Below are 21,769 nucleotides of genomic sequence, written 5' to 3' on the forward strand. Positions count from 1 at the left end.
AAGGAAGTGGTAGGATAGAAAATAATAAAAGAATGAAAAAGTGAGGAGATAAAATTTTTTTTAATTTTACTCATTTTGTTTGGTTGGGAGTAGAAAAGTGGAGAGATAGAAAATATGAGTTTGTATAAATTTACTTATACACCCTTGTTAAAAAATGATATTCAATTAAAACAAAAAAGTGACAAACAACTAAAAAAAAAGCACTCACCCAATTTATTAAAAAAAAAAAAATCATGTCTAGTTAAATAACAAAAAAAGAAAAAGAAAAAAAAGAGGCAATGGTTTAGCCTTGTACTTAATATTCATTAAATTGTTCTGACCGCATTTAAATTGAATAAAACCAACTGTAAAATGTGATCCCCACATTGCTAGCCGTGGTAGAGTTGCATAAATCGGCAATTGCAATGTGGTTCATGGTGAAAACTAACCAAACTGCACTGCATTGCACAATGATTAATTTATTAAGGTGTGCTGCGATTCAGATTTTAAGAAAATTGTACCGCATCACATCGTGTACACTATAAAACCCTACTTGTAGCTCAAGTTTCCAAGCACATCATCTAGGTTTTTAATTACCCATTTTCATTGTAATTATTGAATTATTAAGATAAAAAATTAAATTGTCATAAAATAATACTGTAATTTTTATTATAAACTTTCCTTTCTCATACTTGTATTCGATCCCAACACTCCCCCACTATCTGACCTTTAAAGGTAATTTTGTGTAGAATTACAAAATTGACTAAGGATACGCCAATGGACCAGTTTTTTTTTTTTTTTTTTTTTTGAAAGGGAATTATAATGGCATTAAACCAGGAAACATTACAAACAACGCATCCTGCATAAGCAGGCTAGAGACATTAGATTACATTCATATCAAATTGCAGAAAAGAAAATACAAAGTGGGGTGCAACTCCTTTCCAGAGGTGTTGAAGACCAAATCTTCGAGCATATTGAGCAAGCTCGTGAGCCACAGAGTTGAAACTTCTATTAACGTGCTTGAAGAGGCAGGACTCAAAGAATCACTCACTTGGAGAATTCCTTGGATGAGATGCCTAAAGCTCCTCCCCGTGGCCCCATCAATGATTGCTTGGATGGCATTTGGGGAGTCAGATTCAATAATGACCCAAAATAGCTGAAGCTCTTGAGCTAAAAGAATACCATGCTCCAAAGCAAAGACCTCTGTTAGTTCAGCAGAAAAGCAAGCCTGAAGGGGTTTACAGAGAGTAGCCACAACACAGCCTTTACAATCTCTAATGACAACTCCAACACTTGAGAAACTGTCAAACTTAGAAGAAGCCCCATCAACATTTATTTTGTGGAATCCTGGTGGAGGAGGAACCCAGTTGGATGGGGAGGCTCTTATTTGGCCGAGATCCCAAGTGGCCGAACTAACAAAGTCTTCAGTAACATTTTTTGCCAATTGCCACACCTAAGGAGGAGGAAGACTACAATCCTTATGCACTATCTTGTTCCTATTGAAACCATATAGCCCAAGCAATGGCAAAGAAAAGCTCCAAATCTTGAAGAGTTGCATGAGAAAGAATGAAGATTGCAGAATCTAAGAAAGACTTATTGATGCCATGAGTGCGTAGTGGGTTTTTTTGGCCAAAGGCACCAGACCAAGGATGAAAAGACATAGTTAAGAAGGGCATGGTCTAGACTTTCAACTTCACTACCACAAACAGGACAGTCTCGACTTTCAACTTCACTACCACAAACAGGACAGTCCTTATTTTGAGATATCCCTCTGTAATTTATGACTTCCATTGTGGGGAGACCATTGATGCATGCTCTCCATTGTGGGGAGACCATTGTGTAACAGTTCACCAGATTATCAATTTGATTGGCCAAGCCAAATTTAATAAATTATTGTTACACATTTATCCAATGAAAATGAGAGGCTTGATAGAGAACAAGAACCATCCTTTTATTATGAGTTATAAGAAATGCTATGTTCAGAACAAATTCTAGTGGCAGATTGTTACGGGTTATTATTGGTAGGGTAAAAAAGTAATTTTAGTGGTAAGTTCAAATTAGAACTAATAACAATTAACCACTTATGATTTTTTGTGAAAATGTTGTGATCATAGCACCTCTCATTAAATTATTGTTACCATATCTCACCCAAAAAAAAAAAAAACTTTTCTATTGGAACCCCACTAACCCCTTTCTCAGTATTTACCTATATTTTTATATTAAAAATTAAATAAAAAAAATAAAAAGCCTCAAACTTCTCATATTGAAAATATTTAGTTCAAATTTTTTCACCATCTTCTCAAGAAAAAAAAAATCATCAAAGCAACGACTTTGTTTCCAACTATTCAGTCAATCGATGTGCCTCAACACATTCTATTATTCTTTACAAAAATTCTTATTTATTGGCGCACGCACGTACACACACAAACCCAAAAAAAAAAAAAAAAAAACTACGAAGAGACAATATCCATTGGGCAAATAACAATTTGAGCAAGCTTTGTTTTTCTACATTAAAATTTCTATGTTTGTGCCAAGACTTAGATTAGGACCCCACTGCTCGTGAAATTCGGTTTGGTATTGGTATTGGTATTGGTATTGCTACGAGTTTCTCAAGTTAATAACTATTTTCAGTTATTCGAATAAAATGATTTTTGTATATAAATTTGGATTTGAGTTATTAAAATTCAAATACTTTGTTTCGATAATTTTAAAAGAGAAAAGTTTTGTATTTGACTAAATCAACCATAGATTTTAAACCTTTAAAATCATTGAATTAGAAATAATATCTAAAATTAATAAATTTGAAATCAAGGCAACTCAATTCTATTGATTTAAAATCCAAATCCAAATCTAAATTCAAGTTCCCAAACTCAACCCTAGAGAATTTGGGTGCTTGTTTTCCAATTATCTAATCCCTTTTTAATGAATTTCATTCAATGAATTAAACTAATACATCTTACATCACCAAATCTCCATGCTAAGATTTATGTTATGTTTTTGTATATGTTGGCATCTTATGTTATGGATTTTTAATTGGCGAAAAGCACATTTTAGTCCCTACATTTTCAGGCGATTCTCATTTTAGTCCCTACATTTTATTCTTACCGCTTTTAGTCTCTATCCTGAAAAACGCTTCCAGTTTTGGTCCCTTCCGTTGCATCAGAAATGGAAAAAGCTGACGTGGCAAGCGACAGGAATAAATAATATTAAATTATTGTCCACGTGGCCTAAATTAATAATAAAAAATGCAATGTCAGCATTTAAATTAAAAAAATTAATTTATTAATTTTAACTAAATAAAACAGAATTAAAAACTAAAAATTACATGAATTTAGATCTAACTGTGTCTTGAACAAGAACACAAACCCAGATCTAAGAACACAAACCCAAAAATTAAAATCCAAAAATTAAAAATCACTATTTTCTCAAGCCCAGCTATATCATCAAATCCTAAAGCCTCATAGTATCAAATCAATCCAAAAATACAACATAACCAATCCAAACAAAAAAATCACAAACTCAGAACGAGAACGCCTTTTTTTTTTTTTTTTTTTTTTTTTTTTTTACGACTTTCATCGACCAGCGAAACGGCGAGCTCTTCGCGAAGATCGCGTGGGGCCGGTTCAGCAAAGATCTCAGCCGCTGGTGTTTCCAGTAGCTGATCTTCGTCGTCGGTTACTGCCACTCCAGAGGCATGTTCCACCGCGATCTCAAGCCGGAAAATCTCCTCCTCGACGAAAATTGGGATTTGAAGGTCTTCGATTTCGGACTCTTAGCCGTAAAGGACTAGATCCGACCCGACGGTTTGCTCTACACGCTTTGCAGTAAGCCTGCTTACGTGGCGCCAAAGATTCTGGCGAAGAATGCCACGGTGTTTGTTCTAAATTCGTGGGTTTCATGGGTAAATTTTTGTTGGGTTGTGGTTCCAATTCGGGTCAGGGTGGCGGTGGTTGGTGGTTACAATCTGGGTTTGGTGCATGGCTTGCTTCGTGGTTTGATTCTTCATTTGTGGTTGGTTTGTGATTTTATTGGTAGGTTTGATCACTGTGATTGTCATTGGGTTTGTGGCTTGCTTCAGATGTGGTGGTTGATGGGTTGTTCTGAATTTGGGATTTTTTTTTGTTCGGATTGGTTGTTTTGTATTTTTGAATTGATTTGATACTATGATGCTTTAGGATTTGATGATATTGTTGGGTTTGAGAAAAATGTGATTTTGAGATTTTTAATTTTTAGGTTTGTGTTCTTGATCATGACACACTTAGATTTAAATTCATGTAATTTTTAGTTTTTAATTCTGTTTTTAATTTTTTTTTATTTAGTTAAAATTAATAAATTAATTTTTTTAATTTAAATGCTGACGTGACATTTTTTATTATTAATTTAGGCCACGTGGACAATAATTTAATATTATTTATTCTTGCCGTTTGCCACGTCAGCTTTTTCCGTTTCTGATGCAACGGCAGAGACTAAAACTGAAAGCGTTTTTAAGGATAGGGACTAAAAGCAGTAAAAATAAAATATAGGGACTAAAATGAGAATCGCCTGAAAATGTAAGGACTAAAATGTGCTTTTCGCCTTTTTAATTCCTATAAATTTATGTTTTGGTTTATGATAACCTGAGTTGAGAGTCTCATGACTCTCATCATCCATGCAAAAAAAAATCTTAAACCCCAAATTGTTGACATCCACCCAAGCACCATTTACTTTTCAGTGTTCTTATACGATCAAACTCATCTAAGAGGTGGGCCATTGAAATTACAAATTTACAACTATAGATCATAATTGATTTAGTGGGCCATATTTACTGTTTACAAAAGCCAAGCGCAGTAGACAAAATTGTTGTTCCTTATAGACAAAGGCATACTCAATTCCTTGTCAATCTAAGTCTAACCTTTGTTTATTCAATTCATTAAAAAAAAAAAAAATAGTTTACTCTGAAAAAGGCTAAAACAATGTTTTGTATTAGGAAGTAATCTGACAAATCATGCAATGCCAAGTTGTAACAAGCAGAGTTTAATATGAACAGGTGCAAGGCTGTCACATAATTTAAAAATTATTACGAGTACTAATTTTATGATGAAGCCAAGCCCACATTTTTTTAATCACACTTAATAGATAGACGAAGGAAAATTCTTTCTGGAAATGAGTATGATGCTCCAACTTCACTGTGTCACAATGAGATGGAATCAATGGAAAAGATTCACTAGTATTTGGGCAAATTATAACTTACCTACCTATAATTTTGTCGAAATTTAAGTTACCTGTCTGTAACTTGAAATTTGACAATTTACCTACCTGAGATTAGTATAGTTAGATTTTTTTTAACCCACTTTTGTTAAAAACATAGCTAAATATGTAATTTTGCTTCACTTTTATGTTTAAAAACACAAAAAAACATAAAAATACAAGATCATATAAGATGAAAAAGAATCCAGCGAAATACTTACATCATGGGATTTCAAACTAGATAGGCAACTTAAATTTTTTGATCAAACCTTAGGTGGGTAAAATGTCAAATTTTAAATCACAAGTAAGTAACTTAAATTTCAACCAAACCACGGGTGGATAAATTGTAATTTGAACTTATTATTATTACATTCATAGAATGCCTTCTATATGGGGCAAAACTAGTGTTCCGACCCAATTCGAATAAGACTAGGCTAGGATGGAGTCCCTATACAACTAATTTATAGAGGTGGTTGGTCAAGGTTAACTCTTTAAGCTCTTGTACCACAATTTGGTAATTAGAGAAGAAAAATTAGTAAGGATGACAATTTTAGTGAATGATTATAACAGGGAAAGAGAAATTCTTATTCAAGTTCTTCCTTGGTCTGGCCGAGGAACAAAGTTCTTTAGAAATATATTTCTTGATTTTACAATGGTCACTTTCTCTCTCTATCTCCCTATTTCTTTCTTTGGATTTTTTTTTTTAATCCTAATTCAAGGAGGACCTTGCTTCCTATAAATAGCTCATTGGAGTGTATCCCAGCCTTCCACTTGGAGGGCTATTGATTTCCCCTTAGATACTTGTTCCATCACTGCCTTGCTAATTATGGTAGAGTAGGCTGCAAGTTATAAGTACATGGGTCATTCTACCATTAATGTAGCAGATTGAGTTGGTATAATGCATTGAATGTGGAGGTGATTGGTGCTTTATATGGAAATTTCCTCCTACTCTCACTCGTGCGTCACTATGATCCTCCTTGGCCATCCATCTTGTGGCCCTAGCAACTTGCTCTTGAGAAGTATCTCCTCCTCAGGCGGGCTACCCTCATTGGTCTCCTTGACCAAGTTATCCTGACTGCTCTTCAGGTTCCTCAGGCGAATTGTCCTCCTAGGTTCTCTAGACCTAATGGCCCTAACCAAGCTAGGCATTGTTTGACGAATAATTAGACTCAGTTACACCTCGGGTGGATCTCTCTTGATGATTCCTTATCTCTGGGCTTCATCCTCCCACACCTTCACTTACTCAAAAAAGATGATTGGCTCTCAATTAATAAACTTAATTTAAAATGCTGCCACTATTTTGAAAGTTGTATGTATGTATATTTTAGTTTTTCTATATTTATTAGTGGTCTTTTCACTTACAATTTGGTTTGAAAATAAACAAAGAACCACGATTTGTTAGCATACTCTCAACTTGCCTATAGATTTCCCACTCCAAGTGAAAGCAGAATAAAATAAAGTCTCTTTTAAACCTAGTACAAAATATTATACACCTAAAAAAACTATACACAAATGCTCTAATATACCTCTCTATCAGTCTATCTATTTATGATGATTTTATTTCTATTTATAGTTTACCTCTCTATCAGTCTATCTATTTATGATGATTTTATTTCTATTTATAGTTAAACTATAAACACCCAGATAGACAAACACTGAATTTTATATTATTCAATGGGCTGTCTGTTTTGTTGCCACTTTTATATTTTCTCATATCTGCCTTAAATTTTTTTCTAAAAAAAAAAAATGTAGCCACACTTTCATTTGGATTGTTGCCTTGCCAATATTTTTTCTTTCATAAATTATTTTTATACTGCTAAGTGATAAAATTGATAACTTAAAAGATTAATCTTCTGTCACACTTTCAGACTTCACGTGATTTGTTGCCCACTGTGTTCTTCAACTGCTAACTTAAAAATTGATTTCGATTTGTTGCTACTATGTTTCTTTTTTCTGACCAGAACAAGAAACATCCAAGTTCTAATGTGTTTCTTATTGCTCTAGCATAATAATTTATTAAATCAGAAGATATAAAAAGCTATATACTATTATACTATAGCATGGCCTATTGGGTCCCAAACCATGATACCTTCTTTTGCCTCACCAACAACCTTCTTCTTTACGCTCCAAGGCACGTGTACAGCATTAATCTGGCAAAAGAGAATAAATAAAATAGTTTATATAGTGAGAGATCAGAAGAATAGTGCACCTTCATGGAAAAGCTTGGTCATCATCTTTGACAGTGAGCCCAACTTTGCAAACATTTTTCTTAAATAAGATCAAGTCTTTGTATCACAAAAATTCACAATTTGTTCATGTGGTGAGCTGTGAGCGGTGGAGTTGTAGACTCATGTGTACCCAGAACATTTTTTCCAACTTTCATCACTCGTGAGGCGAGTTGTGTCAAAAGTTATAAAAATTGTCTTGGCAGTAAACTTTTTGAGAAATCTATTACTCCATTAAAAAAACAGAGGGTGGGAGATTGTGACATTTTTTCTCAAGTTGGGGCTGTCAAATCTGTGATGACAAGAGACTAAAGAAGCAGACCACTATAATTAGGTTCTAAAAGTCATTTTAGACATTAGATTGGGAACCTTTTAATCCTTTTCCCCCCACTTCGGGTTACAACTGTATATGTTCCTGCTTCTTTTATGTTTTCATTGGCTATTTTCATCTATGATTTCTCAACTTTATAATGTGAATGGTCTTGGTGAGCCAATGTGGCTTTGTTTGGGCAAAGGTTGAGGGAGGCTCATGACTTGTAAGTCTGTGATGCAGAAGTGTCTGTGTCAGAGTGCTGCTAGAATGAATGAGCCATTGACTTAAAGAAGCTCGAATAAATGGCTATTAACCTATTAAATCCATGATTCCTCAAATCATGTAAGCTTAATTTTTTAAATTTAGGCCAAAAGTTTCGTAGTTTAATTGGTATTTTATGGAGTTTCTAAAATCTAAAGAAGATGTCGAGTGTTTTATTTATTTATTTTAATAAGATGTCAAGTATTTAAATTTTTATATCTCTAAGTTTCTAACTATAAAAATTATAGTAAAAAAAGAAAAAAAATTGGTATTCAATATGTATTTAGATAGACTTATTTCAATTGTTTGCAATGAAGGAAAAAAAAAAAAAAACCCATTATACCTTGAATAAATATATACTTTATTACTAGGACTCAATCTATTAGAAAACAAAACCGAACTTGGAAAGACAAGTGTATTAATTGTTAAAAGTGTCAGTCAGGCAACTCCTCTAACCCTTGTTTTGGTGAACAAAAATTGTGATGTTGATTACAATTGGTAAGTTTGTAACAGAAGGAGAAAGAAAAGTTTCTTGAATTTTCATGAATGTTCGAAGAAATTAATAAAGTTTGGAAGACTTGATGGAAACATGAAATATAATGAAAACTGTTTTTGGCATAAAAATATTTGATGATTTAAAGATTTTTACTTGCATTTTCCTGGAACCTGATTTGGCATATCTCAGTGTAATGATTCAACATTGCACATTTGAAGGTATGTAAGCTAAAAATTAATATTTCTACTATCAGGTAAAGCTTCCATCTAGTGTATTGGAATATTGGATGGAACACAATATTGACATATGATTTTTTTTATACAAGTCATGTCTTTGTCACTTTATTGTTCTAAAGCATTAGATAGAAGCCAAACCCTTGATTGGGATTTGAGAGCATGATTTACAATTTTATTTTGTTTAATTCAAGAAAAAAAACAGTTTATATTTTTTAATCTAAAAATTATTTTTCAAACTTATTTTAGTATAGTTTTGGGGAACCATTTCAATTTGACATATAATGATTATAAAATTTTCCATCTACTGTATAATTAAAAAGTCCAAGCTGGGTCTTTCATGAAAGTCATTGATCAAATAGAATTGAAATAAAGTCCCTTTAGTTTTGCTGAGAAAGTTGGCAAAATGGGTTCATACGGTCATACCTCATATTTCATAAGCTAGCATAGGGATAGCCATTTTTTTTTTTGGAGTCCTCAAGGCAAGGCTTCCTAGTTCCTACACATGAACCATGGATCGGTTTGCGATTGGTTAATAGGCCTAGGAAGGCCTAAGACATGGCTGTGATTGTGATTTGTGAACTTTCGCTGCAACAAAGAGCCCAGCACGCCACCCAATCATTCGATATGTGCACCCAAACTCCAAGTGGTCCCCTTGTCTAAAGCCCAAATACATTAGAAGCTCAGAACATATTCAACTTATAATAATGGTAGTTCTCATCCTCATCATTTTGAGGTTGACTTGAATATCACTTTTTTTTTTGGATGGTTTGGCATTAAGCTTATAAAATTTTATCCTTTTCTCATTCCTACTTACTTGATAAAAAAAAAAAAAAGTGAAAAAAAAAAAAATCATTGCCCTCAACTTTCTTCTTCTCAAACCCTCATACTTTATTTTAAATTGCACAACCTTTGAGATTTGATTCAGAAACTTTACTATAGCCCTTTATATTTTGAGATGAGTCATACTTAATGAAAAAATATAGCCCTTTATGTTTTGGGATTAGTCATACTTAATGAAAAACAAGTTCATATCAATTCACTAATTTGAATTTTGATGTAACAGGGCACAAAAGGCAGCCAGAAGTCCACAACTCCCAAGCAAATTTTGGTAATGTGATTTTTGAAGAAGACTCTAGAAGCTATATTAAGACATTAAGGGATGGTGGTGTTGTAGTTCCTTGAGAATTAAGAACTTTGTTGTTGATGTGAGATTGCTATTGGAGAGTTTTACGAATGCCAGTATTAGTTGGGTTAACTGTGAAGCAAATAGAGCAACTCACTCCTTAGCTAGATAGTCTATGCTTAATTTTGTTTTTGAATCTTTTAATTTAGGAAATAACCATGCCGCTAAATGTAATTTTAGAGGAGGTGTGCTATTAAGTTATTGGTAGCCCCTTTACTATTTCTGTTAGAAAAAATAATAATAGCTCCCAATAAAAAAAAAAAAAGAAAAAGAAAAAGAAAAAAGAACTTCCCATAATGTACAAATCACAAAATAAACTTTGTAACTAAGAACAAACCTTTCTCCTTCCTCTTCCAACGCCACGGATATAAGTAGATAAATGGGAGGTAATTCAAATTCCTACAAAAGAAGGGTTTATTGATTGAGCTTAGTGAGGAGATAAAACTAGTTATCATGTCAGATAGACACCTGGGCCCTAAGCTGATCCCTTAAAAACCCATTAAAAAGTAATCATGATTAAAAAGTTGCTACTTAGTTCATTGCAAAGATCAAATCATATAATATAGATCTAAAGTCAGAAAGTATAACTTTATCTATAAAGCTACCCGAAGGCAAAGTCCACTTTTTAAAGGTAGAAATTAAAATTTATGCTTATGTATCTTACTCTACTTCCTCTCCAGCTCTCATTCCCACTTAAAAAAAAAAAAAAATTATTTTGATCCTTAAAACTTTACTAAAATATTGTTTTTGATTTCTAAATTTCAAAAGATTCTTTTTTTCATCTTTAAAATTTGTAAAAATTTCTTTTATATACTTTAGAGATAAAAATAAGGATGAAAATATAAAATTTGAAAATAGATTAAGGATGAAAAAAGATTTTTTATTTTATTTTTATTTTTTTAAGTTTAAGGACAGAAGTGAAATATTTTCAATAGCTTAAGAATGGAAAATGAAATTTTTAAAAATTTAGAGCCCAAAATGATATTTTACCAAAAAAAAAAAAAAAAAAAAAAAAAAAAAAAAAAAAAAAAGGTTGTCACACTGTCTGTCTGGTTCGTATATAAAAAGGGAATGTAAATGTATATAAGTTTGAAAAACCGACACTTTCTTTCTTCTTCTGCTAATTGAAAAGGCTCCGATTGTTGAAGCTCAAATCGCTATGGCAATCGATATCTCAACCTTAGAAGAAAGGTTTTCTTTCTCTTTTACCTCCATGTTTGTTTTTTTAATTATTGCTTTTTCCTTAAATTTTTGTCTGAATATTTAATGGAGCTTTGTAATTCAGCATTTCAATCTAGTCGTATTCTTTTATGTTTTATGTTTTTGCTCTTCTTGTAGTTCATTGAATTCGTTTTTGGAAAATTTGAACTTCTGGTTGTAGGCAAAGTGTGTATAGTAGTAGTAGTACTAGTAGTAGTAGTAAATTTCACTCTTTGGCTTTGATTCATGGGAAGGATTTTCATTTTCATTTGAATTTATAAAATCCTGGGGTTAGAAAATGAAATTTGAAATTTGAAATCTTAAATTTGGTTTAGTTTAGTGTAAGTGAATCTGTTATGATCATTTAGTATATTATAGAAGATGTGATTATCATTTGGTGTTTCAGGGGTTGTACTTGTACCCAATGTGCCACTGTGATGTAATTGGGGTTTTGGTAATTTGGCTGTTGCAGCTGAGTCTCAAGCCAAGGTCTTTAGAAATGTTTGAATAATGAGCTGTATGAAATGGGTTAGTAGGCATGTTTTCATTGTTCTCTAGCCTTTGGAAAAAAGGAAAAAAAGAAAAGAAAAAAAAGGAAGGAATCTGTCTGTTTCCATTTGGATGAATTTTGGGTTTTAACAGGTTTGGTTCGATATATTAAACATGGTGGCAGGGACCAGAAGAAAGATAGGGAATGGACATGTTTGGGAGAAACAAAGCCTTCCAAGGGGGAATGATTCTATAGCTCTTTTAGAAATTAATTGATTAAAAAGCACTAAGATAGGGGTGTAACCCATGTACACGGGATGTATGCAAGAGACATACCATTAACTAACAATGGAAATTACATATGTTTAGCATCTCATGTAAATTGAAAAAGGAAAACTGCCCTGAAGCATTCATCCACTCAAATAAAACTTAGAGGACTGAGAGTTTCAAATCCAAGATAGTTTCTAAAGTCACTTATATGGTAGTGAGAGACTAAAGTCTCCTTTGATAGTTGCTTGACTTGCTAATTGATGTTACTTATCTTTTGATGTGATCACTTTTACCATATACTTGATTTACTCTATTTTTAATTATTTACTCTTTCTATTGGTTCTAGGTACATTAATTCTTGTGGGAAACATGGTGTTCTACCTAATACTACAATTCTGTCTAGCCTATTTGAGGTTTGTGTTGATTGTTATCTGACCCTAAGTAGTTCAAATGTACAATTTCTTAAAACGATTATATTTTCATTGGCTCATTGCTTTTCTTGTTGTTATGAAGAATTTTTATCATCATCATCATCATCATCATCATCATCATCATAAATTTATGTGTCTTGAATAACATATAGGAATGAGCCTTGTAGCTCAATTAGCACTCCTGGAATCCTGGTGTTTCCAACGGTTGTCCAGGGTTCCAATTTACTCATTGTAACTATTGAATTATAAAAAAGAAAAAAAAATATATGGGAATGAGAACAAATGAGCAATTTGTAATAAGTTGCTTTAGAGTTTGAGAGGATGCTCTGCCTGAAATTTTTTATCTAAAAAAAATTAAAAGCAACAGTTCTCAAATTTATCATCTGAGACAGATATATTTAATTTTGTGTTTTCCCAATATCTTAAGTTGTCATGGACTTGTAGAGGGAGCCTTCCTAAAACTTTTGACACACAGTCGTCTTGTTATGTTTAGATGTTAACTACTCCATTTCTTGTTGGGTCCAACACAGGAGTAGATATCTCTTACATTTTCCTGAGCATGTTCCATGACTTGCAATTTATATCCTGGGTACAAATTTTGTATTTGGTATCATTGTATGCTGGATTGTGGTTCTGCAGGAATGACACTTTTCTTTGTTTCTGATCTCAATATGCATTTGCCTTTAGAAGAATCTGAAGTTGGATTGATCACTGCTGTTTATTTATTTATTTATATTTTATTTGAAATTCAGGCTCAAGCGAAAAAAGCCTGCCAGGAGCTATGTAGCCTGGAGATTCTCTTGGACGATATTAAAGATATTGATTTTCCTCCACTTCTTGATTTATTTATAGAACTTGATTCTTCAGAGATCCAAGCAATAGATGTACATAATGAATCGTTATGCGTGTTGAATGGAGAATATGCTTTGTCATTGATGCGTGTCATCAATCAAAAGCTTCGACGAGTTGACCTCCAGGATTTGTCATTTGGAAAGAACTTCTTGCGGTATATATTCATGCTTAGTTTGCATAGTATTTTAGTATTTCATTGTAAATATCTGTGTTTTCTTTTTGCTACATATCTTAGAAATAATAAGACAGTGAGGCTCTATGATTTTAGCCTTTTGATATTTCAATCTATTTAAAACTTGATAATTGAGAAGAAGTAACTTTTGATTGGCGAAGAGCTCACTTTGGATGTGACAGGGATAATTGGTGTTGGCACTTCAATAACATTTAGAAGTGAATTGGAAATCTTGACTTTCACATGGTACTAAAAAATGAATCCATTCTATGGTTCATAGTATTTGTATCGAGTCTTTTTGTAATATGACTGGCACCAATGTAAATTTTACCAATCTACCTCTGAAGATAAAATTATGGAACTTAAAATGGGATCTTGATAATGGAATTGAGGTAAGTGGTAAATGTAAAAAGATCTTAAAATGCCATTCTTCTCATAAGAAAAAAAGAATTAGTGGTTTTAAATTGACTAAGAGAGGCAGTAATGAGGAAAATTCCCTTTTTATTATGTTCTTGTGGTCCACTTTGTAACTCACTTTATTGATATGGAACCCTTCGCTATTATATTCAGTAAACTGCTCCCACAACCTATGTTTGCCAATTAGCAACTGACTTGTCAAGCTATCGACCATCTAAACTTTCTTGCGGTGACTGCTTTTAATCACTTCTACCAACAATTTCTTCTTGGTGAATGTTGAATTGACTAGAAGGTTACTAAAGAAAAAATAAATCTTTTTTGGTAGTCAGAAAGATTACAAGCATTCAAAGTCTATGTATCTCTATAACCATATTTATCAGGAATGTTGAAGGATGGTGGGGTCTAAAATCATATTATTTCATATGCTAAAGCATCTTCTGTTTTTCTCTTGGATATTTTTATATTTTTCTTAGGTGACCTTAGTTTTTTGATCTTTCCTCCATTGCTTAAGTTTGCATCTAGTGAGTACGTATATCCCATTAAAGTTTCCAATGGTAGTACCTTTTGCATTATATGTCCTCTTGAAGTTCCCGTTCAGAGTGATTTCTGCTTGCAATGATGCACACAGAGTTGTTTTTTTTTTTCATTGCTTAGAGAAACATTGCATTGATTGACAAAGTTTGTGAAGCTATAGGTCTTGCAAAGATAAATGACTTTCCACTGTTAATTTAATTTTACTCTCAGGGATCTCTCTAAGAGAGGTTTGCCATGCCAAGTTTTATCCTTGAGGTCTTCACACTTCCGGAAGCTGAACATGGTGGGGGAGTTCATGCAGATACACACCCTAAACCTTGACTTCAGTACTTCACTTACTAGTTTCAAGGAGGATTGTTTTATTTGCATGCCCAAGTTAACGCACCTCTCATTGTGTGAAACCAGAATTACAAATCTTTGGACAACCATTGCAGCACTTTCTAAACTCCCTCGTTTGGTTGAACTTCGGTTTCAGAATTGGCTGGGTTGCAATGATGCTGGGCCTTCAGCTGCTTCATCTGATGGAAAGTCAAATAACAAAACTGATTTCAGTCAGGCAAACAGCTCTTCTTACATTAGAGCATCATCTGTCGATATTGGTGTACTCACTGATTACGACTCTAGCACAGAAGAGGCTCTCAGGAATTTATTTTCGTTTGAAGATGTTGCCATAAATCAAGAAGTTCAAAGCATGATTGAGGATTCATCAGATGATAGTGATGTGGATTTCTCGAGTCATCAGCAAGAATATGGTTCCCGTGAGCTATTATTGAATGATTTTCCTGGGTTGAATGGACAGGTTGATCAGCGAAATAAGGTAAACCACATGGTCCTTTTACATTAGATAATTGTTTCGAGTGATCATAATTTCCATTTGCTAGTGAGCACTAGCGCAAATGGTACTTCCTCCTTCCATAATAATAAGATGGAGCGTGAGGCTGTGGCAAGATCTATTGGGTATGTGTGACGCTTACCAATGGAAAAAGAAATGCAAGATAGTCAGTGACAATATTCCATTATTTAGAAATTGTACCAATTGTAATTAATTCTAGGTAATTATTGCATATTTGTTTGTTACTTCGTGTTTTTGCCTTGTCCCATTTTATGGTCTATGTTAGATTTATGCCTCTGAAATGCTGTGGATTCTAAGATTCTTTTTGTTGTCTTTTAATTTTCTTTTTCTTTTAAATGGCTTCATCAGACATGAATTTTCTGTGGACATTGTTATTTCCTTATGACCTCCAGCCCCACCAGCTTCAATTTAAGCCCATGATAAAAAAAAAAAAAAAATTTCTACTGTAAATTGGATTGATCTTAATGCTATACACATGTAGGTAATGTACATACACAAGTTTTCTGTTGTCTATATACATGCATCATACTTTTAAACACACCCACGCCCACTAATCTCTGTTGTCTGATTCACCCCACCTTTTGAGTCCTTTACATATAAATTTCTAACTTGTTTTGCAGGTTTCTTTTGATACATTAGACAGCCAAAATGGAGAAGAGTCTTTTGCTGGTGCCTTTACAAGGCAAATTGAAGATGTCGCTTTGAAGTTCATTTCTTGTCATGCTTCACCAATATGCTTTGAGAAATACTACAGAGAATATATGATAACTTCATTGCCCCATCTGAAAGTCTTGGATAACCTGCCTATCGGAGAGGATGACAGAGAAAGGGCTACAATCACCTTTTCACAGTACTTTGAATATCTACCCTACAGAAGAAAGCATAAAGAAAGCGTTGTTAGTATCTTACAGAAGCGTGAAATAAGAGCAAGCCAAAGTCTTATGCGGACTCCAAAGCAAAAGTCATCATATATTTCTGGAGAGTCAAAATATTTTTATACCAGGTCTCTTTGTGCTGCCAAAGTTGGGTCTTCCGCTTGGCCTTTCTTGCACCCTCTTTCTATTTCAAGCAGTGGTTTGGGAGATGAAGGTATGGGCTTTCGTCCAAGGCAGTTCGAGTATCATCCATCTGATTCGAGCCTAATGGTCTTTGGAACTTTGGATGGCGAAGTAGTTGTAGTCAACCATGAGAAAGAGAAAATTGTTAGTCATATACCGTCACTTGGTGCAATGAACAGCGTGTTGGGACTCTGTTGGCTCAAGAACTATCCCTCCAAGGTATATTATTCCTGCAGAGAATGTGGTAAAGAGAGTAAATTCTTGTGCTTTATTATTCTATTAGTAGATACACACTGCAGTTAGAAGTTCTTTTCTGGGCAATTATTGTTGCAGTTATATTTGCAGACTGCTACATCATCAGACTTCAGAATGTTTTGTTTTTTCCTGTCATGCTTATTTGGAGCCATGCAGGGGATAGATTGATTCAAAAACCAGAAATGTTATGTTCTGTGGCTAGTGACTGCAAGAAATGCTTACAGCAGGATGTTAGATACGAGTTAGCATGATTAGAAATGGTTGTAATCATACTTTCTAAGAGTTCATGACACAAGTATCTACCTGCCTTAGAGGATTTTGTTAATTCCAGAAACTTTTCCATTTCTCGGGGATATAATTCTGTTAGATAAATCTGCATCTGAAAATTTGGGCATTTTCTTGGATTATTTAAGTCATTTTTGTATTTTCTCATTTGACATTCACTATTGGTGCATTTTTAGAGCATTTGCTTCTTGTTGATTTTATCCCTGATGAATATGGAATTTCTAATTCTTTCTTGTTTTTTCCCCCTTGGTGAATGCCAGCTCATAGCTGGTTCAGATAATGGTTCACTGAAATTGTATGATATCCAGAAAATGCCAACAACAAATATGGGCATATATAATACTGCTGGTTTTGTCACCTTTGATGATTTCGACCAGTTGACATCTGTTCATGTTAACTCTACGGATGAACTTTTTCTAGCAAGTGGGTACTCAAGAAATGTTGCATTGTATGACATAAACAGTGGAAGACGCTTACAGGTGTTCACTGATATGCATCGAGAGCATATTAATGTTGTGAAGTTTGCCAACTATTCTCCCTCACTTTTTGCTACTTCTTCCTTTGATCAAGATGTCAAGATGTGGGACTTGAGACAGAAACCAATACGGCCTTGCTATTCTGCTTCAAGCTCTAGGGGAAATGTGATGGTTTGCTTTTCTCCAGATGATCATTATCTTCTTGTGTCAGCTGTGGACAACGAGGTAGGATTAAACTAATTCACAGTATGTTGGGTGCGTCATTTTTTTCTTTCTAAGTTCTCAAATATCCAACCTATACTTAGGTCCCATCCCAGGAATTCTGCCCCCAAGTCTTGGACTACAAATGATTATTGGGATTGGTCCAGGCACATATGTCAATTATCTAATTTAAAAAGAAATTTGGTTAGAACCTGTCTTGAGCCTAATCATTGAAATAAAAATTTTCATTAACAGCATTCAACATTCTTTTTCCTGTAAAATTCTTCTTTGTGAAGTTTTTCCCTTTCTTTTGTATGCATAATTTTTACTTACTAACTTTAGTTGTTTGCTCTATTCTTCTATCGTATGAAGCCCTCATTGAGGATTGGTAGTTTTTGGCCAAAGACCACCCTATATTATGGGGTCCTGATATTCGTTAGGCTAGGTTTTTGGTCCTGAACCAATGCCATGAAAGCGCTTATGTCAATATGGCTACCACAAAGTTTCAATGCACTCTAATAGGCAAGTGTTAGATAAATGGACACATACTAGGGCCTTGGCATCTATGGAGCGTTTTCTGTGGAAGATTATTTGTTGCATGGTGGTCTATTTGGAATGAAAGAAATGAGGGATATTTTCTGGTGGTGGATGCAGGTGCAGACTGGGTTCTTAGGAGGATATGTACTCTGTTGCCTTTTGGCATAAATCCATACCTTAGTGTATGCTTAGGGGGACTCCATTATTAATTGTTGTGGATTTCATTATGCGTATAGGCAATTAATCATAGTATTAGTCTATTAGATTATGCATATAGGCCTTTTTGAGATGAATATTCCTTTTTTTTTTTTTTTAATTTTATTTTATTATGGTTTAATGAAATTATTAATAATATTATCATCTCTTAAGAATTTAACACTTGAGACTAACATGTGGACATTGTCAGGTTAGACAACTTCTGGCTGTTGATGGGAGGCTTCACTTGAAGTTTGAAATAGCTTCTACAGGAAGCTCTCAGAATTACACTCGTTCGTATTACATGAATGGAAGGGATTATATTATTAGCGGGAGTTGTGATGAACATGTAGTCCGCATTTGCTGTGCTCAAACTGGAAGGCGTCTTAGGGATATATCTTTGGAGGTACCTCAGTCCTTATAATTACTTGGTTTGTGTTACACTTTGGTATCATAATGTATGAACCACTTACGGATATGGATACATATACCTATACTCTAAAGAGAGTAGCATTTGGTGGTTTCTTCATCTTTTAATTTCTCAAAAAGTTCTCACTAATTAGTTAAAATTAAAATGACAAAATTTAGAGTACAGAATATGATGTGGCTAAAATTTTGAAAGTAAAAGGATATTTAAATAATAAAAAATTATGAGTGTGCATTAGTGCTAGGGGCAAAATAGGATCTCATTGTAATTACCCACAGATATAAATAATATTTATGTGTGTTAGGATAATTATTTTTAACCCTAGCAATTGAACACAAACAAGGATAGATGGGAACAAAATTAAAAAGTAAATGTAAGAGTACAAGGGTTTTGCTGAAAGTTTGTCTGGAGTAAGCTGAACCTGCAGTATTAACTGGTTTGATCTTCTCACCTTGTAAAAGCATGGTTGAGGTGAGGTCATGAGTTTAAGATCCACTAAATGTATATGTAATTACCAAGCAAAACTAAAAGGTTTGAGCTTCTCTTTCCTCCGTGTTTTTATCATATATGAACACAATGAAGGAGATATTGTAGATAGGTAAAGTTGGACTGGCAATTGCAAAGGTAAAGTGAAACTCTATCAAGACAAGAAAGGCAAACCAAAAAAAGAAATGAAATACAAATATGAACTCTGTACCAGGAAATGCTTCACCTCCCTAATGAACTCCCAGTCCCTTTGGTAAAACTTTTTTTTTTTTGGTTGATAAGTAGTCCCTTTGAAAAAACATATACTGAAGAAATTATGTCCATTTGCTACGTTGTGCTGTTCAAGTTCAATTACTATTTTGAGGACAGCTTTGAGATTAGTGCTTTTGTTCTGCAGGGAAGTGGCTCAGGGTCTATGTTTGTGCAATCTTTGAGGGGTGATCCTTTCAGAGTGAGTTCTGCATTTTACTACTGATATGCATATACTGAAACCTCTTTTAGTAAATGTGTATTATATTTATGAAATTATTTCAGATTTTGCCATTTTATTTGTTTCAAGCATAGAGTTGACATTTTGGACATGTTGATGGATGATTATTTTCCTTTTCTTTGCTTATTTTTATTGAGAAGTTGCTCTCTGAGATATTGGTTTGCCAATTCTCTTACTTCCCTGGATAGTGCTCCATCATGATATATTAGAGTAGTGTTCTTTCCTTAAAACAATTACCCTCAGAATTAACATTTACTGGTCATCATGGTTGATGCAACATTGAAATTGCCAATGCATGGTGTCAATAAAATACGTATCACTCCCTTCTAGTTAGTGGCAGAGCTAGGATTTTAGTTTAGGGGGGGCAAAATTAAAAGACAAGATTGAGAGTAAAATTAATCTAAATATTTTTAATCGATGTTAATAACAAAATAGATAAAGAATTATACACTATTAATGCAATCGTCGTACAAAATCTAATATAATATAAACTCTAATTTATTTTTTCATACATAGTTTAATTTGTTCAATTGGAAGATTAGTAAAATACACCTCGATATGATGTTTAGAATTTGAATCTAAATCATTATTATAATTTGGCTTCTCCATAATATCAATTGATTATAAGTATATATTTCATATTATTAAAAAAAAAATCATAGTTAATAACAATCAAATTAAGAGATTATTCTAAATATATAGAATTTAAACATGTAATTTGATTCCTTAAAATAAATTGAGAAAATAAATCAATATAAAAGAATTATTAAGTTGTATTTTCTTGGCCATAAATGCTCTTAAAAAGTTATGCAAAATTCAATATTTTTTACTCTATTCTTTTAGCAGTAAGTAGTTAAAATTTGGTTCTATAGTAAAAATAAAGTGTTTCAAAATTGAAATTATGAAAAAGAAGTAGAAGAGAAAAAAATTAGGGAACGCTAAGATTTTAGTTTGATATACAAGGACCTAAATATATATTTTTATTATGATTATGTGGGAATATCTCATTTGAAGAACAAATTGCCCTAAGAAAAGCACTCCGGGAAAAAAAATTTCCACTTCTTGAGAACATGTGGCAAGGAAAAAAAGTATGGGTGTTAAGTAGGACCCACAAAACTTTGTTTTATTGAGAAAAAGACAAAATAATGTTATGAAGATTTGCACCTAATATTGCTTTCTTCTCTAGGTGTGGAGCATTTGTGTCAAGGTCAAAACGCTTGATAATGTAATATTTGGGTTGCTATTCTGGATTTTTTTGGGAGGTCAGGGGGGGCACTTGCCCCCTCTCGCCCCCCCTTGCTTCTGCCTCTGCTTCCAGTTAACAATCTTACGATAACATAACTTCTATGCTTGATTCATCAAATGTGTTCCCTACAATTGTGGGGTGTCATTATATATATTTTTCCTCTTCCTGTTTAGCTCTTGAAAATTGTCTTGACTTCTTTTGATGCACGTTTTGAGGATATTCTTAATATGAGATTTTGATTTATCCCTTCACAAAATATGATATTCATATGTTCCTTACATGAGTGGGAATAGGTGCTACATCAATTCAACTTCTAGTACGGATTATTTAGAATTTTTAGATCAGCTGAACTTTAGGTTTCTCTTCTTTTTTTTTTTGAGTTGGAGGGGGTTGGGGGGGATATATATATTATGCTCGTGGGGTAAGGAAAAGGAAGTTCCTAGTTTGTGGATCTGGGTTTAATGCAGGTGGGAGAAGGAAAAAATAGTGGGGAGGGGAAAAAAAAATTCCCAGTAAAAATCGAGTTTTAGAGTGTTTGATTTATGGTTTATCTTTGCTATTTTAATGCAATATTAGCTGATTTCCTTTGTGTTAATTGAAAATATTTTAGTGTTTTACTTTTCGATTATGGTGAATCTTAATGTATTTTTGTTTATTTGAAATAGTTCATAATGGGGTATTGGATTGGTTTCGTTTGTTTGATAGACAAAGTGCTTCATATGTATTTCATAGACCAATAATTGTGTATACAACTGCAAATAACATAGGAAAAGTAGAAAATAAATATGTTTCCTGCCCCTTCTACTCCTCATCTGTTTTTAATAGTGTGACAGAACAGCTATTGGCCTCCCTTAACTTGTTACTCGGTAGATATTGTTTAAGCTATCAATCATTTCTACTCCCTCCAACAGAACAACTCTTATTGCTCAAGTTCTCTGCTATTGTGACCTATTTTATCTTTTATATGTTAGTTTAG

General features: G+C 33.4%; 1 protein-coding gene across 1 annotated transcript; it reads left to right on the forward strand.

Moving 5' to 3' along the window:
* Window positions 1-11,012: 11,012 nt before the first annotated feature.
* LOC112016942 (protein DWD HYPERSENSITIVE TO UV-B 1) lies at window positions 11,013-20,192 on the forward strand. The gene is made up of 8 exons (XM_065774484.1): window positions 11,013-11,110; window positions 12,225-12,291; window positions 13,062-13,315; window positions 14,495-15,101; window positions 15,758-16,414; window positions 16,996-17,436; window positions 18,356-18,550; window positions 19,455-20,192. Exons 1-8 carry the CDS (start codon window positions 11,079-11,081, stop codon window positions 19,530-19,532), a joined length of 2,331 nt encoding a protein of 776 aa, XP_065630556.1. The 5' UTR covers window positions 11,013-11,078; the 3' UTR covers window positions 19,533-20,192.
* Window positions 20,193-21,769: the final 1,577 nt, after the last annotated feature.

Source organism: Quercus suber, unplaced genomic scaffold (genome assembly GCF_002906115.3).
Source record: "Quercus suber isolate HL8 unplaced genomic scaffold, Cork oak 2.0 scaffold_93, whole genome shotgun sequence".
NCBI classification, from domain to species: Eukaryota; Viridiplantae; Streptophyta; class Magnoliopsida; order Fagales; family Fagaceae; genus Quercus; species Quercus suber.

Coding starts and splice junctions, on each gene's coding strand:
- LOC112016942 (XM_065774484.1), top strand. CDS start 11,079: ATGGCAATCGATATCTCAACCTTAGAAGAAAG. Junction 11,111..12,224: donor ATCTCAACCTTAGAAGAAAG/GTTTTCTTTCTC, acceptor TATTGGTTCTAG/GTACATTAATTCTTGTGGGA. Junction 18,551..19,454: donor TTAGGGATATATCTTTGGAG/GTACCTCAGTCC, acceptor TTTGTTCTGCAG/GGAAGTGGCTCAGGGTCTAT.